The sequence below is a fragment of the Euleptes europaea genome, chromosome 7 (assembly GCF_029931775.1).
Source record: "Euleptes europaea isolate rEulEur1 chromosome 7, rEulEur1.hap1, whole genome shotgun sequence".
NCBI classification, from domain to species: Eukaryota; Metazoa; Chordata; class Lepidosauria; order Squamata; family Sphaerodactylidae; genus Euleptes; species Euleptes europaea.
In genome coordinates, this window is record NC_079318.1 from 82848177 (window position 1) to 82871852 (window position 23676).

Consider the following 23676-nt stretch of genomic DNA (forward strand, 5'->3'; position numbering starts at 1 on the left):
CCCCTTGGTTAGAACCCATTTTTATGACCCACTGCAGGTTACCTCTGGAGCCAATAACATATGGGGCAAATGTTCTACCAAGTGTGAATCTAATTTGAAAGATCTCCCCATTTTTATACAAATAAAGAGAAACCCTCCTGAGCATGTCTCATTGCATGTTTCCTCAGAATTCTGGATGAGATGTGTGTGTATGTGTAGAAATAGCCCATTTTGGAAAATGGATGTTTTGATATATAAAAAATGCTGCTCCCACCTCAAACAATATTTTTTTCTGATGGCAAACAGATATTTATCTAGGGAAATAAAACCGGATGGGTATTTGTTGTTGTTTATTTTAAGAACCGCACCATCCTAAAGAGAGAGACTTTTTTTTTTAAAAAAAGATTAATTTAAGAAGAGATCCTGCTGTGCTGATAAATAACGTCTCTTAGAAAACGTTAAAGAAGAGAGAGAAAGCTACAAAAGAACTCTTTTTTAAATTAACGATCAACACTGATTTATATATATATATATATACATATATATATATATAAGAAGAAAATGGTTTATTGTTTTTTTGTTGATTTAACTGTAAATGGGGGGAAAGAAAGATTAATTAAAAAATCAAAACCAAGAATGTGTCCACTTTGATTTGGAGGACGAGGAACTTTGGGGCATGTGTTATAGATTTTTTTTTTTCTTATTTCTGCTGATCTGATGGATTTGGTAAACTATCTTTGGAGGGCGAGGGAGGACTGGAAATGGGAAGTGGGAGGCACATTAGCGTACCTTGCAAAACAAAGCAGCAATCTGTGATGGATCCTTTGTTCAATGCCCTTGGAGTGGGGAATTCCTATGCAGTATTAACACCTCGCCCACCCCATCCCAAGGGATGTTATAGTACCCGAATGGGCCCTAAGCAATCCTGGGATACCCCACATGGTGTACAGGACTGGAGCTAGTGTGCAAAGGATGGATGAGTGCTATGTAACCAGAGACAAAAGCGGTCTCCTGGCATCCATCTTGTTTGTGCCAAGGCTGTAGCCTGCCGACAGGGCTGAACCAGCAAAGTTGTGTCATACCCTCCCCTGAAAGGAATGCTGCTTTCCATGAAGACAAAAGAAGACCAAGATAAGCCGTTTGCATTTCCATAGCCTTCCTGTAGTAGAACACAAGCATCCAGCGATACCCTTTCACCCTATTCAGATGTACCCATAATCCATCCTGTCGCCAGCCAAGCCCTCTCGCTGACTCACCTTCAGGACCCCACCTTAACCCCCAAGCCTATCACTCAACGCTTGGACACTTAATCCCAAGTGTCCCAGCCATCATTTTCTGATGGTCTTATTAACTGCACCCGATTAATCCTATCTTGAGCAATCTTGTTACTGGCGATGACCAGCCATTGCCAGTCATAGCCTCCGGCTACATTTTGGGGTATAAGTATAGCCTCATTGGCCGCAGTCAAGCTGCTACCACTTCCTGGATCCAAAGTGTGAGCCACGGTACTTGCGTGTATAGTTTTCCAGCTAGTAGTGATGGCCATTAGTTGCTTTCTTTGCTGCTGCCATTCTGGACCTCGCTCTTCAGGAAGGTAATTATAAACCCGCTTGGGACTCTCAAATCTTTATTTTTCTGAGCTCTGTAAGTGTTGGGAATTATATGTGTGTGTGAGAGAGAGACAAATTTGATTACTTTTAATCAAATCCTTAAAATTCATAAAGCTTCCTTGGGTCGCTTTCCATTGGTTCGCTCACCTGGAGCAGAATTGGTTAAAAGACCCCCATGCCAGCCTCTTGCAAAGCTCTAGTCTCCAGCTAATTTCCCCCAATAAATGGAGACCCCCTATGCTCGGCATAACCGGGATGGTGTGTGGGATTCCTAATTGCAGCCTGGGCTCCACCTGATTAGCCTGAGGGAATCCCCAGATGCATCTCCGTTGCTCAGAAAGTGTGAACCCTTCTCTGCATCTTGACTGAGGGTAAAGAAGGGAGAGTAGGACAGCGGCTGGGGATATTAACCTGGGCTATTCCACAGTTACCTATTAACAATGAGATTGAGTCAATCCCTATGAATCTTTTTGAACATGAGGAAAGAGCGGGTTGTTTCGGCTAGCTTGAAAGTGGAGGATGCAGAGTTTGGGGTTTCAGAGGCTGCCTGGATCACGCGCCTCACTGTAGGGCCAGAAAACCATCCATCTCAAATGACAGATCCCCGCAGGGGAGCTGCTGACAGATGCCTCTTGGGAGGGGCATCTGAAACCACACGTGGTGCTGGGGGTCTGTGTTTGGATCCCCAGATATGTAATAAAGGGACTGTATGGATTTGGGGCCACACCACTGAGAAAGGGGTGGTGTAAGTCTCCCTCGCATACAATTTCCTTCATTAAAAACTGCCCCCGTGTGACAGCTTTAAGTCCCAGAAATGAAACAAGGCAGGCCCCATAGAGCATCTTGTCTTCCCCCTCCAATTTGGGCATCAAGCAGCTGGAGTGGGGGGGGGGGCATTTCTAGTCAGGAGTCGGGTCAGGATCTCCCCAAACACATGTAATCTATGGGGAATGTATCTCTGAAGCCTGGTCCACATGTGCTGCAGAATGAGGCGATTGTGAGATGGTGGATTGTGGAGGTGATAGAGTAGTCCCATTCTTGTTCATACTTCTCTGTGTGAAACCTCCCTACAAAACACACACGAAATAATCTCATCAGGGAGAAAGAAGACGAATAGTTGGCTTCTATATGCCCCACAACTGACAACCTGTGAGGTAGGTGAGGCTCTAAGACAGTGGTTCCCAACCTTTTTTTGACCAGGGACCACTAGGACTTTTTTGTTCGGTGCAGGGACCCCAAGGTTCAAAATAAAAATTCCGAGAATTTGAAAATAAACTTTAATCATAACTGTTAGTTAAACATTAAACTTAGAATAATATTTAAATATATTTTTATAATAGAGAACTTTTAATTGAAAATATTAATTTATTATGGGTTTATAACTTTGTTTCGCGGACCTTAATTTAGTTCTCGCGGACCCCTGGGGGTCCGCGGACCCCCGGTTGGGAACCAGTGCTCTAAGAGAACTGTGCTAGCCCAAGGTCACCCTGCAGGCTTCAGGTGGTTCACCAGGTAAGAGTCCGCTGCTCTTAACCACTACACCACACTGCCTCTAGGTTCTAGTCTAGCTCTTCACATTCTGTGTTTTCTAGTTACAGGTAATTGTTAATGTAGCTGGACTTAAAAAAATTCTGTCCTTCCATTGCTATTTGAGGCGGTACAGTCCATTCCCCCACAGTCTGCAGCAAGTCTTTAAGGTGAACTCTTATTTTGTCTACACCAGGTCTGAGCTGCAAGAGAAGGCTGAAGTGTTTCCGAATGATTTTTCCTCTGTTCCTGACTTGATTCTCTTTCGAGAAAAGCAAAAAATAGTTCTTAATAAAGCTCTCAGTAGTGCTGTTCAGATCACGGAGGAGAAGATTTTGGATTTTTAAAAAAACATTTCCTTTTGAATGTTTTTGAATCTCAAATGGTGAAATTCAGAGGCATTGGAACAGCGAGGGTTGCCAGGTCCCTCTTTGTCACCGGCGGGAGGTTTTTGGGGTGGAGCCTGAGGAGGGCGGGGTTTGGGGAGGGACTTCAAAATGCCATAGAGTCCAATTGCCAAAGCGGCCATTTTCTCCAGGTGAACTGATCTCTATCGGCTGGGGATCAGTTGTAATATCAGGAGATTTCCAGCTGGTACCTGGAGGTTGGCAACCCTAGGAATAGCTGTCATTTCTCAGTAAGCAACAGATATATGAAGGCGCAACTGCCACCAGCTCTCCATGTATTTTATTTAGTTTGAATGTTGAGTCCACCCTTCAGGGGCCTCAAGGTGGCTAGCCAGCGAGTTAAAATGTAAAAAACCACACAAACCAACAAAACCACGTTGGCTGTCAAACGAGAAAAGCCATTACATGTCAGGAATCAATGCCCTCCATCTCTTGTCAAATACAGAACTTGGCATCAAAGATGACTGAGTGTCAAATACAGACGTCGGCATGTATTAGAATATTCTAGTTAGCATTAAAAATCAAGATGTGGACATTTTGTACCTTGTCCTAAATTGTATGTTGGATTGATCCTAGAAACCTCTGAAGAAGGCGTCCTTGGTAGGAAGCTGCTCGGCCAAAGTCCGCTGAGAATGTAATTGGACTCTCCTGCATTCCAAAATGTATGATTACTGTTACAATAAATCTTTCTGGAACTCTCTCCGAGCACGGAGTGTTCTGCTGTCCTTCATCTCTTCACCTCCCTTGAAAACAACTTTGCAAATAGAGCCAGGGCAAGGCAAATTAGGGGGGTGGTCATCTTTGCAAAAAAGAAGAAGGCATAAATAGTTGTGGTGTGTGCAGCTGATCATTGGGAAGCGATAAGGCAGGAATTTATAAGGGCATGGGAGGCGGAGGAGCAGAAAGCAACTTCAGAGCTCCGTTGCAAGGTGCAACAATTCAGGGTCATTGAGAAGTAGCTGGTTTAAAAGCAAAATAAAGAAAGACTTGTTCACACAACACACAACTAACTTGTTGCCACAAGATGTTTGGGCCAGGAATTCTTTACAATAAAATCTTTCTGGACAGTAGCTATGTTGGCCTGCAGCAGAAGCGCTAGATTTGAGTCCAGTAGCACTTTAGAGGTCAACAAAATGTTTGTATTATAAGCTTTTGAGAATCAAAGCTCCTTTCATCAGATGCAAGTCGGAATGGAGATCCCTCAACCCTGATATCTCCTAGTCAGAAGTTGGCAGGGGTGTTGCAAAGAAGGGACCCAGGTTGCAACGGGACAATGCAAAATGTAACCGAGGAGAACTGCTTAGGGGCAGAAAATGAGCATCTGTAGTGGGATAAGAATCCCATGTCCCTATTCAGTCCTGGGGGGTCCATTGTTTTGAACTGTCTATTTCTACTTCACAGAGTGTAAACAAAGTGCAATGGAGAAGCATGAACAACTGGCCAAAAATCAGTCTGTCTACCAAGCTGGTGTGGCATAGTAACCATGAGAACACATTGTAATTTGTGGAGTTCCAGGTTCAAATTTTGCATCTGCTACGAATTCACTGTATGGCCTTAGGCAAGCCTCTCCCCGCCCCTTTTTTTCTTTTGCCGGCAAGTCACAGCTGACTTCTGGTGACCCTGTAGGGTTTTCAAGGCAAGAGATGTTCAGAGGTGGTTTGCTATTGCCTGCCTCTGCATCACACCCCTCAGAGGTCACCCATCCAAATACTACCTAGGGTCGAGGCTGAGAGTGTGCGAACGGCCCAAGGTCACCCAGCAAGCTTTCATGGCAGAGTGGGGATTCGAACCTGAGTCTCCCAGATCCTAGTCCAACATTTTAACCACTATACCACGCTGTCTCTCAGAGCTGCAGTACAGGGGTAATAATACATAGCTGCCTACCTCACAGGGTTATTGTAAGCTTGCACATCTATGAAGCAGTTTGAAGACTTGGGGAAAGTGTATTTATGTAGGCTGTTTTGAGGATCATAGCAAGACAAGGTATGTAAGGGATCTGACATATGCTAACCTAGCTCACAGGATTGTTGTAAGGATAAAATGGAAGATGGGAGAATTATGTATATACCACACAGAGCTCCTCGGAGGACACTGGGATAATAATTTATCAAATAATTTATCAAATAAATAAATTTGAATTTTTCACTGTATGCTTTCCAGTGGTTCTAATGACAAGGGTTTTATAGAGAAACATTTTGTAATGGAAGGGAGTTCAATAGGGTTGGCCAGGCCAGGGTAGGGAAATACCAAGAGATTTTGGAGGCGAAGCCTGAGGAGGGTGGGGTTTGGAGAGGGGAGGGACTTCAATGCCATAGAGTCCAATTGAACACATGAACACATGAAGCTGCCTTCTACCGAATCAAACCCTCGGTCCATCAAAGTCAGTATTGTCTACTCAGACCGGCAGCGGCACTCCAGGGTCTCAGGCAGAGGTCTTTCACATCACCTACTCGCCTAGTCCCTTTAACTGGAGATGCCGGGGATTAAACCTGGGACCTTCTGCATGCCAAGCTCCCACTGAGCTACGGCCCTTCCAAAGTGGCCATTTTCTCCAGGGGAACTGATCTCTTGTTGCCTGGAGGTCAGTTGTAATAGCAGGAGATCTCCAGCCACCACCTGGAGGTTGGCAACCCTAAACAGGAAATAATCCCCTGTTGATGTCATATTCCTTTAAATGAAACGGTGCATCACGTGACTCGGTGATGTAAAATATCTCTGAGGTCATAATATTTCATTGTTTACCACCTGGACGGTCCCAACAGAGTTTTCATCTCTGGCAGCATTTGTTTTTTAAATTACAGATGGAGCGTCTGCACACTCCCAGGGAATATGCTTGGAGTGAAAATCCGGACAGGATACGCCCCATCAGGCCAATCCGGGTATAGTGCAAGTATGATTCAGAGACAATGTTTGTTTTCTTTAAGGGCATCTCTACACACAAAACCTTTACATTGCTTTCAAGCCAGTTTTACCACAATGGCTCCCAGCTAGAGATGTAAAAGTTCTGGAAATTTTGGGGCCACGGGGAAAAAATTGTAGCTGTTGTTTTTTGGGGTTTTCTTTTTTGGAAACAAACAAACAAACAAACCCAGAAATGGGGAAAATTGAAATCTATACAATACTTACTGTCCTATCAAACCTAAACTAATTTTACTGCTTTAACAACATAAAATTCATAATTTACAACTTACAGCATATAAAATTGCAACATTTCACATATTAATGGAATTTAGAAGTTATAAATGCCTCAGTTATAAATACCCAATACTTGACAAAAAACTACAAGCTGATACCGTACATCCTGTGCTATCTTAGCACATGTACCTTCACTTTTGCTATCTGGTTAGAGAGAGCTCGGTTCTCAATGAAACTTTCAGAGTTTTCCTCTGAGGCTTTGGTGCAGTTTCTGCCCCACCTCCCTCAGATCTCCACCCCCCTTAGGACAATAAACTCCTTTTTACCCTTTCTGTGGGTAAAAAAAGGTCAACCATGTTAGGTCAAAAGGACAACAGAAGGCATGCAACTGTTGAGAAGCAATGAAAGCCCTGCATGCTCCCTTTATGAACATTAGGTACATCCTTCCAAGTGCATAAATGCATTGTGTGTGTCTACAGCATGCCATCCCTGTCTTTGAAAGCATTTAACTCATTCAGAAGGAGAAATTATTTCATAGGATTTTGTTTCAGTACTCCTCCTAAACGGCCTCAGGGGAAAAAAACTACAGGAAAAACCACTCCCCCCACCAAAAAAAAATTTGTTCTGTGATTTTTCTGGGCCTTTATTTCTCTACTTCCAACCAAAGAATCCTGGAACTATAGTAAGGATCTTTAACAAAGACCTTAACCCCCCAAAATAAACACACACACACACACACACACAAGTCCACAGTTATTTAGATAAAATAGTTGCAACTGAATCTGTTCGAAACCATTCATTCCACAAAAGTAGTTTGTCATTTACAGTACTTTTATTTTTATTATGAATTTTAGACTTGGATACAAAAACACACAATACACACAGATCATTTGCAGGACTACTGAGCACCTGGACACTTTAAGGGCTGCCACCAGGTGGCACTGTTAGTGTATAGTATGCCGGGCATATTTGTTTAGCTCAGATGTGGGCAAATTATGGCCCAAATTATGGCTACTCAGCTTGTCCGAGCTTTCCCTTCAGCCCTCAAGCTTCTGGACATTTCTTCGGAGGGCTGGCCCACGGGACTGCAGCATTGGCTTCTGGGCCGATGCTCCTGCACATGGCCATTGAGAGTAGCAGGAGCGCCACATCTGGTTCTTCACTAATGTTTGAAACCGCTAGCCCTCAAAAGTAGGCTGACTCTATGGTTGCCATCCTCCAGGTAGGCCCTGGAGTACTCCTGGAACTGCAACTGATCCCCAGACTAGAGAGATAAGTTCCCCTGAAGAAAAGGGCAGCTTCAGAGAGTAGACTGTGCCATTATACCTCACTGAGGTCCCTCAATCTCCAGGAATTCCCCAACGTGGAGTTGGTAACCTTGGGAGTCCCAGATGCGGCTCTCAGACTGAAACATTTGCCCACACCCTGTTTTCAACCTAGGTCTGCCTGAATATCCCATAAAACAGGGGAAAGGAAGGTGGGATTTTAGAGCAGAGGAGTGAGGGAAAGGATCCCTCCCCTCGCTCATTTGTTTAAGCCATGTCACCTCCTCCCCAGATGTGAGCTGACCCCACTTCGGGTACCCATACCCATTTCAAGACAAGACATTTGTGGGGAGATACCCTTTGGGAAGAAGGGACAGTCTAGCTTCCCCCACTTGCAAACTCCTTTTGTTCTTCAAATCAGCCCACCACCCTATTTTCTACATGACTGGTAGAGACCTGAGTGAAAAACTGATTCTCGCCACATCGGAGAATGGAACAGCACAGCAGGCAGCTAGAGGGAAAGCAGAGAAATGGACGTCGGGAATGGCTGTTTCACTATTCCCTCTCAGCCTGTTTTCCGGCTAAAAATGGCCACCCCAAGATGTTTTTCTCTTTTATGGGCATCCCCCCCCCCGAGTGGGTAAAAAGAGCTTGGCAGTGAAATTTTTCCGGCGGGGAAACAAGGAAACCGTTAAATAACTGCCCACCACACACATAACCAACCATCATTTAATGTGTCATCATTTTGCCTATCTTCCTTGCCGGTGTTTCTGTGATTCATTTCTATCTTCTGCGCCATCTTTGCAGTTTATATGACATACGTGTACCAAGATAGCACAACCTTTCCCTCCTGGAAAATTCGTCACTTTTAACAGGGAAACAACTGACGTGAGGAAACCGAAAACGGCACAAAAGCATCGATTCACACGAGGGAGAAACAACCCTGAGACCGGTTTTTCAAGTCTGAATGGCAGGGCTGGGCAATTGGGTAGCAGCCTCATCTATGAAGTACGCGGCGGTACATGCAGAAACACATTTTTTTTCCTAACCGGGTTGTCTACCCTTTTCTGCATTTGTGGCTTACAAGAATCAGCTTTTTGCAAAGTTCCATCCCTCCAAATGTCGGAGGGAAACACGCTGCCCAGGCTGCAGCGGGCAGAAAAGCTTAACTGTGGGCAGTTTCATCTACTATGAAACTAATGAAGCTTAAGCTTCAGGGCCCCTAATCCCAGAGGGTCCCTGAAGCAACTTTTTTTTTTAATGAGTGAATTTAATGAGTATGGCCCATTTTCAAGGACTCCACCCCACCACCCTGTTCTCCGTCATTTGGGCCTCGAAGTCCTTGCAAGGATGTTACCCTATTGTTGCTGGTGCAAAGGGGGCCCCCATAACAGTTCAAGCTTCAGGGTCCCCAAAAATGTAGGTCCGCCACTGACGGTGGGTCCTGTCTCTCTGTTGCCAGCTTCCTCCGCCAGTGCCCTTGATCCCGGTGGCACAAAGACCCCTTTCCCAGCAGGACTGGTTCCATGGCTCCCTGACCCGGCAAGAAACGCTGTCCCTGCTGTCCCGTGAAGGAGACTTTTTGGTGAGGGAGAGCCAAGGCCAGCCTGGAGGATACGTCCTGTCGGTGATGAGTGGAGGACAATGCAAACATTTTATCATCCAGTGTTTGAAGGTAAGAGCGTGGAGTGTTGCTTTGGACCTAAATTTCCAGTGTTCAGGAGTGCACCCAGTGTTTGGTAGTAACCAGAATAAGACCCAGATCATCTGGGATGAGGAGAAGACATTCTGTGTGGACTATATGTCTTCTCAACAGGCTGACTGGAAAAATTAAGCCAAGCCTGTTTCTTTCGATCAGACATTGGGAGGTTCTCTAACTCTTTCTACTTGCTATTTTTTATAAAAGGAGGCAAAGTATTGTTTACCTCCAGGTATTTCCCAACCCAGAGCTGGCAACCCTAATTATACCTAGGGTTGCCAGGTCCCTCTTCGCCACCGATGGGAGGTTTTGGGGGCGGAGCCTGAGGAGGGTGGGGTTTGGGGAGGGACTTCAATGCCGTACAGTCCAATTGCCAAAGCAGCCATTTTCTTCAGGTGAACTGATCTCTATCGGCTGGAGATCAGTCTCAATAACAGGAGATCTCCAGCTAGTACCTGGAGGTTAAAACTAAAGAGGGAGGCAGCACGAGGCTCAACAACAACTACAAAAAATAACAGATAAGCCTAAGCTTGTTTTTAAGAAATGTTATTTCATTCCTCAAGCAAACAAGAAACAAAAAAATACTCTTAAGAAAGAACCGTGTTAATTCACACTTAGGAATGCCTCGCAGGGCTTGCCTTAAAGCATAATCATGCCACATTTGGCAATGAAAAAAAACATAAATATAAGTACATGTAGCCACTAAGGGCTTATAGAATACATACAGCCACTCCGGGCTTACACTTTTTCAACCATGACTAAAGTGCACGTATTATAAGTCCGACTGGAAGTTCCGTGCTGTCACGTGTATAAATCAATGAAACACAGGGACAAGAAAACAGCTGATGGTTGCAAGGACGCGTTTCGAGAAAATCTTCTTCAGCTTGCAAACCACGTTGATGCTGTAAATCCCAATGCGAATTGCTTTCAGTTGTCAAACATTGATGCTGTCAAACATTGTTGCAAATTCTAGAGTACAAGGGACAAAGCGATATAATAGTGATGTATCTACAGGCTAAATGACAAAGGTAAAAAGCAGACAGAAAGGCACAAAGTAGCTTACCCAGAGTTTATGGGACAACCAACACGGCTCTCCGAGTTTTCAGTGTGCTATGACAATACACTCAGCTGTTACGTTCCAATTGCCAGCTAGTTTTCTTAAAGTGGCAGTGGTCTATTACAAAAAGCACGAGAGGTCGAAATCGGTATTCAATCCGGTGGGGGCTAAGGTTTTGAATAGAAATATGAACCTTCTCTCTTGACAGTTTAAAATCTTTTTCACATCTTGTGCTTGAAACGGCTTTGGATGGCATTGCCACAAGACAAAGAACTGCAAATCGCGGTCTGTATGGCCATGGCTAATAAAGTGACTGACTGCCGGAGCGTCTTTTACTTTTGCCCTGATTCTAGCGCGATGTCCGCCAATCCGAAGTCTCACTTGGCGAATCATGCAACCTACATACCCCATTGGCAACCCTAATTATACCCCATTAAAGTCCTTCCCTACCCCAAACCCTGCCCTCCTCAGGCGCCACCTCCAAAATATCCAGGTATTTCCCAACCTGGAGCTGGCAACCCTACTCCAGGTTAACCTGGGCCTCCAAAATTTTGTTTCTTTATCCCACCCTCCTTGGCAGCTCTGGGTTCATTCCTTATCAGGTGCAGTTTTATCTCATTCTTCCCTTCTGCAGCTCTCCCTGCTCCTCTCCATAACATAAACATCTTCCTTGTACCACTGCCAGTTTACATCGTCCATCAGGGGACTGTTAATAACTCCAAAGATGGCTTGTAATTCACCTTTGCTTGTTTTTCTCCTGTTTTGCTGGTTCATTCAGTCTTTCTTTTTTTGTCACACTGCCAGATGGTTCCACTCTGGTTTGGGCCCAGATCTTGAAGCGTCTTTGGTAAGCACTACCCTAGCCTCTCCACTCTCTGTTACTAATTATGGACATTCTTCTCTGCAGGGCAGATACCACTTTGAGCCAACCGGCCCCAGTTTCTCGAGCATCCCTCAGCTGATTCACCACCACTTAAAAACGCACCAGGGGCTCACAGAAAGATCCCCTGCGCTCTTGCGCAATCCTGTTGTACGGGTATGTCAGGAGAGAGAAGAGTTTCGTCATTCAAAATGTCAAGTGTCTGTGTGAATTAGGATTGCCATTTTCCTGCTACTGACAGGGGAGTCCCCACTAGTACTCCCCCCACCCCCTGCCAGCACTCAGTGGGGAAGCAGGGGGGAAATGAGTGGCCGAAACAGCAGTCTTCCAATGCCATGATGTCATTTCTGGCAACACAGCCAGAAGTGACATCACCACATTGTGGGACACTAATATTCACTCCAAACTCTATGGTTTTACCTTTTAATAAAGATGCAAAAATTTGCACCCTTGCTAAGTTCTGTACTTTTTTTTAGTGAAGATGCAAAAATTTGAACATAGGAGTTTCTGCAAGAAGTTCTATAACAATTTAAGAAGGATGTAGACAAGCTGGAACATATCCAGAGGAGGGCAACAAAGATGTTGAGGGGTCTGGAGACGAAGTCCTATGAGGAAAGGTTGAAGGAGCTGGGTATGTTTAGCCTGAAGAGGAGAAGACTGAGAGGGAACATGATAACCTTCTTCAAGTACTTTAAGGGCTGTCATATAGAGGAGGGTGCCAAGTTGTTTTCTGTTGCCCCAGAAGGTCAGACCAGAACCAACAGGTTGAAATTAAATCAAAAGAGTTTATGTCTAGACATTAGGAATAATTCTCTAAGAGCAGTTCCTCAGTGGAACAGACTTCCTCGGGAGGTGGTAAGCTCTCCTTCCCTGGAGGTTTTTAAGCAGAGGCTAGATGGCCATCTGTCAGCAATGCTGATTCTGTGACCTTAGGCAGATGATGAGAGTGAGGGCATCTTGGCCATCTTCTGGGCATGGAGTAGGGGCCACTGGGGGTGTGGGGGTGAGGTAGTTGTGAATTTCCTGGATTGTGCAGGGGTTGGACTAGATGACCCTGGTGGTACCTTCCAACTCTATGATTCTATGATTCTATGAATGTTGTTCCCCAAACCATGCCCTGATTAAAATATATGAGTGTGTTTGTGAGTTTGTGTGTGTGTGTGTGTGTGTGTGTGAAACAGAACCACTTCTCTAAAACATTCTATTAAACTTTCTAAAATTAGCCTTTCTCCTAGTTAGAGTGCTCTTTCACTACATCTTCAAATGTATGTGTAAAAATGTCATTCAACCGCAAGCATCCCTTTAGCCTCTTGCTCAGGGGTAAAGCATTCTTTCCCGAACTTGGCAAAGAAGAGACTGTAAATATGTATGATTCTAACAGCCTCTCCATGAAGCATCTGAACATTGGCCAAGCAAGCTGCCTACGTGCATTTGGGTTCCTGCAGGCTCACATATGTCCTTTGAATGTGGAATCTGAAAGCTTTGTGTGATTTTGTAGCATTAGGTGATCTATAAATCTGTAAGAAACGACTGGTTTTTATCTCATCTTCATGCTCTGAGAATGAGCCCTCTGAATAAACGATATCACCTAAAGTCTCTAAGTACACATTATGTTTTTATAGCATCCTCCCTGGGTCCTGGCAAGCAGACATTCAATGTGACTCCCTTGCTCAGTTGTCAAGCGTAGAGTCCCAATTTGGTGCATAGGGTGTATCGTAGGGTTGCCAACCTCCTGTTGTGGCCTGGAGATCTCCTGGAATTACAATTTATCTCTAGAGATCAGTTCTCCTGGAGAAAATGGCTGATTTGAAGGATGAGCACTATGGCATTATACCCTGTAGAGGTCCCTCCCCTTTCCAAAACCACCCTCCCCCAGCTATACCCCCAAATCTCCAAGGATTTTCCAGCCCCACAGTTGGCAACCTTAGCTAGGACAACTGAGACCCTGGAGAAAATGGCAGCTTTGCAAGGTGGACTTTATGGCACGATACCCTGCTGTGCCCCCCTCACGAATCTCCAGGAATTTCCCAGCCTGGAGTTGGCAACCCTCAACACTGAAATAGGTGGGCAATTTGGCTTCATCTGGCCGGGCTCCTCTTATCTTAAGATCATGGATTGTTTTGTTTTCTTGTCTTTTTGTAGGCAAAATGGGACCTCAGCCACAGTGATGTGATTTTGGGTGAGCTACTGGGCAGTGTAAGTGGCAGCAGGTTCTGAATGCTCCTCCTCTGTTTTTGAAGACTTGTGTTCCCGGTCTCATGTGAACAGGGCTAAGGAGAGAACACAACGAAGCATCTGACAAGAGGGACGGGTCTGTCTGTCTCCGGGGCTGCGAGAAGTCCTTCAAGCAGTAGGTCCCAGACTGCAAAAGGCACATAACGCCTTAAACCAAGCACAGAAGCAACACAGTTCCTCCCAAACATCTCTAATACAATGGAAATAATTTGTTCCCACCAAAAGATAGGCTGCCGTGTTCTGAGTTAGTGGAAGTTTCCAGGTTGCCTTCAAGGGCAGCCCCACGTGTCAAACCGTTTTTTCCGGATGGATTCATTCTTTTCTCCTTCCCCAGGGGAATTTCGGGGAGGTATACAGTGGCCGCTTGTCCTACGACAACACTCCTGTGGCTGTGAAGACCTGCAGGGAACACCTTGCTCCGGAAACAAAGGAGAAATTTCTCATGGAAGCCAGGTTAGGGAACAGATGGGCTGCAAAACCCGCCCCCCACAGCTGTCTCCATTTAGAAGAAAAAGAGGACGAGGAGCTGGTTTTTATATGCCAATTTTCTCTACCTTTTAAGGAGAATCAAACCAGCTTACAATCACCCTCCCCACAACAGACACCTTGTGAGGTAGGTGGGGCTGAGAGAGCTCTAAGAGAACTGTGACTAGCCCAAGGTCACCCAGCTGGCTTCGTGTGTAGTAGTGGGGAAACCAACCCGGTTCACCAGATTAGAGTCTGCTGCCCATGTGGAGGAGTGGGGAATCAAACCCGGTTCTCCAGATTAGAGCCCACCACTCTTAACCACTACACCACGCTGGCTCTCTAACTAGGATGTCCCTTTTTGGTTCCTGTCCCTGGCAAATCCATGTCCCTATTTTGTCTCTTGGGGATGAAGGAGGTTTTGAGGAACCCTTGTTAAATGGAGAGTGGTTCTTTGTTTTCAGCTGCAGATGAATTTTCTTCTACAAAGTGATAACTGTGTTGTGTGTTGCTCTATTGCAGCTTGTGAATTTTATATTGTATTTTTGCATTGTGTTTTGGATTACTGTTTCTTAGTCTTGAGGTCATATTAATAAGCCACCCTGGGCAGGAAAAGCAGGCTATAACTGTTTAAAATAAACAAATTGCATGTGCACACGGGATGTAAAACGTGACCCAGATCTTCTGGCCTGCTTTCCATGTCTCGGAAAGTCAAATGTTATTTCTTATGTGTGATGGTGCGCATGCGTAATACAAAGCCACAAGTCCACACAGCTGTCAGCTTGTGAACCACCTCTTCATTTGAGGGCTTTTCTTTTATAGTGAGGTCAACAGCAGAAACGGGGAGGGTTTTGAAACTCAAAAGGATTGGATTTTCAAATGTGGCCAGCACTGACCTGGAGGGAGACACCTTAGCCTGCCAACATCCTCAACCTTCTGCTCCATTTCTGCTAGGATCCTGAGGCAGTACCGCCACCCAAACATCGTCCGCATCATTGGCATCTGTGCACGGAAACAGCCAATCCTTATCATCATGGAACTGGTGTCTGGTAAGGGGCAAGTGCCTAGCAACCAGCGGGAAGATTGGGGGTGGCAACGTGGGGACTGTGATAGGGTTGCCAGGTCCACCATCGGCGGGAGATTTTGGGGGTGGAGCCTGAGGATGGGGAGGTTTGAGGAGGGGAGGGACTTCAATGCCATAGAGTCCAATTGCCCAAGCGGCCATTTTCTCCAGGGGAACTGATCTCTGTCGGCTGGAGATCAGCTGTAATAGCAGGAGATCTCCAAATATTACCTGGAGGTTTAAACAATCTTAAATATACAACCTGTGCCAGTATTAAGGATACTCCTCTTCAAGTTGTATTATTTTGCCTTGGGGCTCTCCCCTGGACCTTTCTGCACCCTAGAAGGAACTGGACCTCCGGGCACCAATTGGAACCTTCATGGTCAAGAATGGGTGCAGACGCGGTTGTTGTCTATGACTTGGACCTTCTCGCGTCGTTGCTGAACTGCAGTTCTTTTCCCTTGTATGTTTCATGTTGTTAGGTTGTCTTAGGTAGTTAGGGGATTTTTGCTATTGTGTTTAATTGTTTTCAGGCAACAGCATGAAGTAAAGCTGGAATTGCCTAGCAATAAAAGATTTAAAGTGTATATTTTCCTATTATGGACTGTTGATTTATGAGCTTTCGTATTACCTGGAGTTTGGCAACCCTAGACTGTGACATTGCATGTGCCATCCCATCGCTTCCAGCAAAGCCCCGGAAGTGACGGAGGGTACCTCTAGGAATTCCTAGAGCTACTTTCCATGATGCCTCAGTTTCATTTCCCTCCTATTACCGCTTGGAGCAGCGTCAGGCAGTGCGACTGGCAAGCCAAGGGCAGGTCCACACTGTGGTGCAAACAGGAGTGGCAGCTGTGGGTCAGCCCAGATGTTGTAAACCTCTGGGATGTAAGGGTACGGTTGCGGGTCCCGTTGGGGCCGCTTCTCAGGGCAACAGCCCATGCATGCCTGTTTGTGGTCATTGCAGCACATGTACAATGAAACGGGAGGCAATAATCTGAGTGTAAATGTGTAATGCATCACAAAAGTGCGTGAAAGGAGTTAAAACCCCACCTTTTTTTTGATACATTACACATTTACAATGTCAATTGTTTCTGCTTTATTTATTTGTGTGCATTTGTTATTGGTATATTGAGCAATGTTTGTAATTGTTTGCTTGTTAAGTATTTTTCTCATATTGTGGGTTCAGGTGGAGTTGACGGACATTTTCAGGAGACCTGTACTCAAATTTCTATTCAGTGAGAATGCTCACTGTGTAATCTCTCATAGCTTTGGGGGGCAGGGCTAGGTGTCATGCCATGTCATGCCATGCCGTGACATCACTTCTGGTTGCATAACCGGAAGTGATGTCACACATCGCTGGGATGGTCAAGCAATCCCCCCCAAAACAGGTGTGCACTTCTGTTGATTCTTATCCAGTTTTACATGCCAGTAGCCATCTTTCTCATCAAGAACGCTAAACAACTTCTTCGTGCAAAACTCTTCCTGACATCCTCACCATTGGGGGCAGAGAAATGCTGCCTCCAGAGCTGCCAGCCAGGCACTCTAGTACCTGGCCTGTACATCCCTCCGCAGCTAGCCTCTCCGGGGTTCTGCGGGGTCTGGTGAAGGTGGAGATGATGCCGACTGTCACCTTTCTTCAGTTGTTGGTTCCAAACCCAAGGGCTGCTGCAGTCATCTTGTTTGTGGTTTCCTAGAGGCACCTGGTTGGCCACTGTGTGAACAGACTGCTGGACTTGATGGGCCTTGGTCTGGACTTGATGGGCCTTGGTCTGATCCAGTAGGGCCTTTCTTATGTTCTTATGGCTCCACCAGTGGAACTTACGACTGGGACTGAAGGTTTCTTTCTGAGCTCGAAGGGCCTGCCTCCTCTGGTGGCATGCCTGTTGGTAACTGTACCCTTGGTTCTGCCCCAATTGCCTCCTCCTCATCTGAGGACACCTCTGCACACCCCAATCCCAATCAGGAACAGAAGGAGGAATGTGGCAGGCCTGCCAGAAGGTTTTGGCTCAACACTTGCTGGAACAGCTCCGCCTGCAGACGATCCCAGGTTCAAGGTCCACCATCTCCAATTAAAGAATTTTAAGTGACAGGTGTGGGAAAGACCTTTCTCTACCTGGGACCCTGGAGAGCCACTGTCAATTGGAGCAGAGAACACAATATAAGCCAATAGTCCGACCCTGCATAAAGCAAGTTCATATGTTCAGAATGGAGAAAAACTCTCAAAGACAATAATGGTAATATTGGGAGGAGGAAAAGAAAGAAGAGTCGGTTTTTGTACCCTGATTTTCTCTACCTTTTATGGAGTCTCTGTGACTAGCCCAAGGTCACCCAGCAGGCTTCATTTGTAGAAGTGGGGAAACAAACCCGGTTCTCCAGATTAGAGTCCACCGCTCCTAACCATGCTAGCTCTGGAGGGAGTTCTGAATGTATTGAATCACCTGAGTTTTCTTTTATTTTTTCCTCTCTCTTGTCCTCTTCTCCAGGTGGGGATTTCTTGACCTTCCTGCAGTTGGAAGGGAGCCGGCTCTGGGTGCGAGATCTCATCCGCTTTGCAATCCACGCTGCAGCAGGCATGGCTTACCTGGAGAGCAACTGCTGCATCCACAGGTACAGAGATGGCAAGAAGCAGACATTCTTAATTTGCTAGATTCATTGCTCTTTCAACACATTGTTTCTCATCCTGTATTCAGCCAACAGCTATCCATCATTGAGCTGGGGGCGGGGGGAACAAGAGCCTTAATTTGAATTCTTGTTAGTACAGTAGCTCATTCCCACACGTTTCTCATTTTTATTACATTGCTGTAAGTCGCCCCAAGTAACAGGTTGCCTTACAAAAAGATACCTGACACATTTAACCACAGCCTAACTGCAACCTTATATGCACATCAGCTAGTTCACAACCTTCCATCATATTCTTCTGTGACCAAGAAATTAAACCCACATGGAGCTGCAAAGAGAGGACCAGGCGTGGTTTCTCAGCAGCTAGGATCACGGTGTGCCAAGGATTTCCGTCTCTCACATTGCCCTTCCTCTAAGGAGCTCAGGGGGGGCATGCATTGTTCTCGCCCTTCACAACAACCCTGCGAGGTAGGTTAGGGAGAGTGACTGATCCAAGGTTATCTCATGGCTGAATGGGGATTTGAACCCAAGTTGCCCCACGCCTAATCTGACACCCTAACCACTATGCTGCACTGGCTGGATGGTTTAGCTGTCACCTCAGAGGTATTACAACTACAAGTATAATTCTGTGACTCCCCCAGCAGATGTGAAGTGGGGAAGATGTATAACCCTGCTTTGAACCATAATTGGTCAAAACTTGTCTTCTGATGCTGGAGGGGTCTGGCTTTTAGTGATGAGGGTCTCACAGAGTGTTCAAAGCCTGTGCAGAGAGGGTATTGCACCTGGGTTGCCTGGTCCCCCCGGTCACCACTGGGGGATGGGGGGGGCAAGAATGCCAGATCCTGGTTGGGAAACTCCTGGAGATTTGGGGGCAGGGCCTGGGGAGGACAGGAACCTCAGTGGAGTACAAGGCCATAGAGTCCACCCTCCAAAGCAGCCATTTTCTCCAGGGGAACTGATCTCTGTAAGTCAGGAGATGAGCTGTAATTCCAGGGGATCCCCAGGTCCCACCTGGAGCCTGGCACCTCTATTTCACATACACACACCATCCATCATAATGATAGCCTTTTTGCTAATAATTATTAGAAATAACAATATTAATGAAGACTTCAACATTTGGTCAATAAATCAATTGGAAGATTTTGGTTGATTAAAAGGTATCCTTCATTTTGAACAGCAACCTTTTAAAACATTTGAACAAATACTTATAACAATTGCAGGTGGTAAGTGCTATGGTAGAAAAGGCATTTCCTCCTCTTAGATTGAGCAGGGGGAAAGACATTTCTTAGTACACAAATTATAGCGCGCAGTATCATATAAGAGGCATATCTTCCTGTATGCCACACACAGAGAGAGAGAGAGCACGAGCAGAGGAGTGCCTCTAGGGTTGCCAACCTCCAGTTACTAGCTGGAGATCTGCCATTACAACTGATCTCCAGCCGACAGAGATCGGTTCACCTGGAGAAAATGGCCTCTTTGGCCATTGGACTCTATGGTATTGAAGTCCCTCCTCTCCCCAAACCCTGCCCTCCTCAGGCTCTGCCCCAAAAACCTCCCACCGGTGGTGAAGAGGGGCCTGGCAACCCTAGTGACAACCCCCCCTTCTGTCTAGACTCCTGGGACCCCCATTCCTTCCACCCCTTCTTCATGCCCAGGTCCACTTTCTAACCTTTTGACAGAGATCTGGCTGCTCGGAACTGTCTAGTGGGGGAAGGCAGTGTCCTCAAGATCAGCGACTTCGGTATGTCCCGGCAGGAGGAGAGTGGTGTCTACTCATCCAAGGAAGGCCTGAAACACATCCCAATCAAATGGACTGCGCCCGAGGCTTTGAAATATGGTCAGGTCATCTTAAACTGTTGCTTTTCAAGAAAGGGTGGCCATGGTATGGATGGTGATGGAAACTTAGGTTGTAACACCTAGGCAGCCATTCTAAATGTGCTGCTCTCTGGAGATTGGAGGGAGAACTGAAGATCTCCCACAAGAGATCTTATTAATCCACTATTTAAGAGAGAGTTAAGTGTGGACCTTGGAGCCCCGTGGCACAGAGTGGTAAGCTGCAGTACTGCAGTCCAAGCTCTGCTCACGACCTGAGTTCGATCCCAATGGAAGTCGGTTTCAGGTAGCCGGCTCAAGGTTGACTCAGCCTTCCATCCTTCTGATGTCGGTAAAATGAGTACCCAGTTTGCTGGGGGTAAAGGGAAGATGACTGGGGAAGGCACTGGCAAACTACCCCGTAAACAAAGTCTGCCTAGGAAACGTCGGGACGTGACGTCACCCCATGGGTCAGGAATGACCCGGTGCTTGCACAGGGGACTACCTTTACCGTCACCTTTTAAGTGTGGACCTGGCCCAGAGCCGTTGGACATCTGTATTGCTCACTGGTCAGCATTCCCGTGTTTGCCCATATCTTTAAATTTAAATAAATTCTTCTGTGAGTAATGCTTGCTACGTCGGTCTTCGGTTGCATTAACCACAACCCATCCCCTCCATCCTTGGTTTGATTCACTTCTGCAGGCCGGTATTCTACAGAGAGTGATGTCTGGAGTTATGGCATTCTCTTGTGGGAGATCTTCAGCTTAGGGAACACTCCATACCCTGGAATGTCTAATCAGCAAGTGATCAGCCAGGTGGAAAGAGGTAAAGAGAAGATGGGGGGTGGAATAGGGTTCCCAGCCGCCTGCTAGTGGTGGGCAACTGCCCACCGATTCCTGCCACTGCCCACCGACACTCAGCTGGTCGCCGGGTGGAAACAGGCTGGCAGAAAGGGGAACAATCCGTGACCCTGCACAATGATGTCACTTTCAGCACGATGTGGAAGTGCCAGCATCACACTGGGGGGACACTTTATCTCTCTCACAAAACTCTATGGAAACAATAGAATTTTGGGGCAAGTGCTAGAGCGTCCTCCCCCCCCCCCCGATGTGATGCTAGCAAGACGTCATAGTGTGGGGTCGCAGATCGCTACCCCCTTGTATCTGCCTCCCAACAACTCCTGGCGGGACCTTGCAACCCTATGGTGGAAAGTGATTGATAACATCATAAGTAACCCCTTCATCACCACCTTTCCACATACCCCCCTAGATCCTGCAGGCTTCTTATATGAAAATAGCAGTCCTATATTGAGTCCAGCCATCACTCCATCTATCCCAGAATTGCCTGCTCTGATGAGCAGCATCTCTCCTGGACACACAATCCATTACTATGATATGCCTTCCAGAATTGGCATGCAGCTGCCCTACACAGAATCAATAGGATTACCAGCCCTGCAATGGCAAATGCCAGGAGATTTTGGGGGCAGTCCCTTGGGAAGGTGGAGTTTGCATGCTCCAAAATTTCCCCCAATCCCTATGGTAAAGACCATAGAGACTGCTGAAATTCCTAGACTGTATCGGAGGATGTGATGCCACTTCTGGGGTAGATACATAGGTAGAGTTAGAGGATGCGACATCACTTCCAAGTGATGCTCTAGAAATCCCTCCTGGCTCTATGGTCTTTTATCATAGAAACTGGGGAAATTCCTAGAGTGTCACCATCAATGCTGTTTCCCCTCCCCCATTTTTCTCCCACTCCTCAAATCATCAACAGTGGGGGATTGAGAGTGGTTTAGCTAGGCCCCCATTGGAGAACTGAAGGTTTTGCCTTGATGCTGATTCATCTTGATAGCAACACTGCAAATTTACTGTTGGTGGATTTTAATTCTCCTTTATTCCATCACGCCTGTGCAAAGGAGAAGTGCGGTGGTGAATAAGGTGGGTCCTTCCACAGCCTGGAAGCCCCACTTTCCCCTCACTTCCCCTTCCTCTGGGCTCCCTCTGGGAGGTTTTTTTTTTTTTTTTAAGCACTTTGAATGGCACTTTCCCAGCTCGGCTGCACTTAGGGTTGCCAACCTCCAGGTACTGTTACAAAAATATATACAACTTGTGCCAGAATTAACATTACTTAAGATAATTGGCAGCACGAGGGCTCAGATAGAATAAATCACAACAAAAGAACATGCAAATTGCAATAATTTACTGGCATTAACTTCATGCCACAACACTAACTAACAGAGTTTCTGTCTATTATAACATCAAATTAAAGCAGACACCAATAAACGCAAAAAAGAATGCAAAAAATAATAATAATAGTATAGCAATGCAGCACTATACAAATTATGCAGAAAAGGGGCGAAAAGCCTCAAATTCAGCTGTAACTGCACCTACTTCCACTTGATCTGTAACAAATACGGAAGAAAAGTCCTCGGTGGAATCAAACGTCAATCAGTGGGTGTGTCAGGTCCAAGAGGAGCCCAGAGGCAGAGAGGTCGAAGGAGAAAGAGAATGTGTGGCTAGTCGTGTGACCACGTTTCGAAAGGCTTCAGCTCATTGTGAATATTAATGATGAGACCAACAGCAACTAAAAATGAATTCGTTTTTAGCAGTTAGGGGGTTGTTCCTTTCTCAGAGTAGTCCAGTTTAGGAAATTCCTGGAGGTTGGGGATGGCGACTGAGGATGGTGGAGTTTGGGATTGGGAGGGAGTTCAGTGGGGAGGTGATGCCTGCCGTACAGTCCACCCTCTGAAGTTGCAATGTCCTCCAGGAAGACCGGTTTCTGTCGTCTGGACATCAGTTGTAATTCTGGGAGAACTCCAGGCCTCAACTGGAGGTTGGCAACCCTACAATGGCTCTCTAGATAAACTAGTTGCTGAACAGGGATTTAAAATATCTCAGAGTTGTCAGTTCTACAGGAAACCATGCATGATGTAGTGGTTAAGAGCAGTGGACTCTAATCTGGAGAGCCGGGTTTGATTCCCCACTCCTCCACATGAAGCCTGCTGGGTGACCTTGGGCCAGTCACAGTTCTCTCAGAACTCTCTCAGCCCCACCTATCTCACAAGGTGTCTGCTGTGGGGAAGGGAAGATGATTGTAAGCCACTTTGAGACTCCTTAAAGGTAGAGAAAAGCAGGGTATAAAAACCAGCTCTTCTACTTGTCTAACCTGTTAATCTCTCTCTCCCCCGGATAGGCTTCAGGATGCGAGCCCCAAAGCGTTGCCCTATGGACATCTACGATCTGATGCTGAGGTGCTGGGATCGTGATCCCCATGGGCGCCCAACGTTTTCTGCCATCTACAAGGAGCTGTTGCATCTTCACTGGGATCCTGAATGATGTTTTACTCAAGATGCAGCTATGAAAACATATGCCCACCCCCTGATAAATCTCTCTAATGCTACCTGTAGCTTTCCTTTCTCTGGTGGGTTATTTTTTGCCTGGGATAGAGTGGCCTACTGTTGCTACCTTCAGTATTCAAGGTTTTGCTACTGTGTTCTGCAATCCAATACGAGTGACGCAAGATTCCTTGCCAGGTTGCAGATGTCAAAGCATACACAACTATGCTTACCTGGAGAGGTTTGCCTGGCATACAGTGGAATATTGCAAGGGATTTGGGGTAGAATGCTTCACTGGCACTCCTCCTTTAAAAACCCAGCAACATCAATCCCAGTGATCCTAGTACTTCTCATCTAGCACTACTACATAACCCATTTTGCCCCTCCTTTTGTTCTAGGTAAAGATACAAGACTGGCATTATGGTGTAGTGGTTGACGTGTCAGACTTGGATCCGGGAATCCCAGGTTCGAATCTTCACTCTGCCATGCAAACTTGCTGGGTGACCATGGGCCAGTCACACACTCAGCTCTGACCCTGGCAAGTATTTGGATGGGAGACCTCCAAGGAAGACCAGAGTCGTGACGTGTA

At 46.2% G+C, this 23676-nt stretch overlaps 1 protein-coding gene across 1 annotated transcript; it reads left to right on the forward strand.

Moving 5' to 3' along the window:
• The first annotated feature begins 2065 nt into the window (after positions 1–2065).
• LOC130480821 (tyrosine-protein kinase Fer-like) lies at positions 2066–23088 on the forward strand. The gene is made up of 10 exons (XM_056853444.1): positions 2066–2155; positions 9386–9598; positions 11587–11715; positions 13702–13755; positions 14129–14247; positions 15214–15308; positions 17806–17929; positions 19621–19778; positions 20456–20578; positions 22946–23088. The coding sequence occupies exons 1-10, from the start codon at positions 2066–2068 to the stop codon at positions 23086–23088; spliced, it is 1248 nt and encodes a 415-aa protein (XP_056709422.1).
• Positions 23089–23676: the final 588 nt, after the last annotated feature.

Bases quoted from the DNA above. Each gene is read 5' to 3' on its own strand.
- LOC130480821 (XM_056853444.1), top strand. From the start codon at position 2,066: ATGAGGAAAGAGCGGGTTGTTTCGGCTAGCTTGAAAGTGGAGGATGCA. The intron at 19,779-20,455 runs GTCAGGTCATCT...TCACTTCTGCAG, and splicing joins GCCCGAGGCTTTGAAATATG to GCCGGTATTCTACAGAGAGT. The intron at 20,579-22,945 runs GTAAAGAGAAGA...TCCCCCGGATAG, and splicing joins GATCAGCCAGGTGGAAAGAG to GCTTCAGGATGCGAGCCCCA.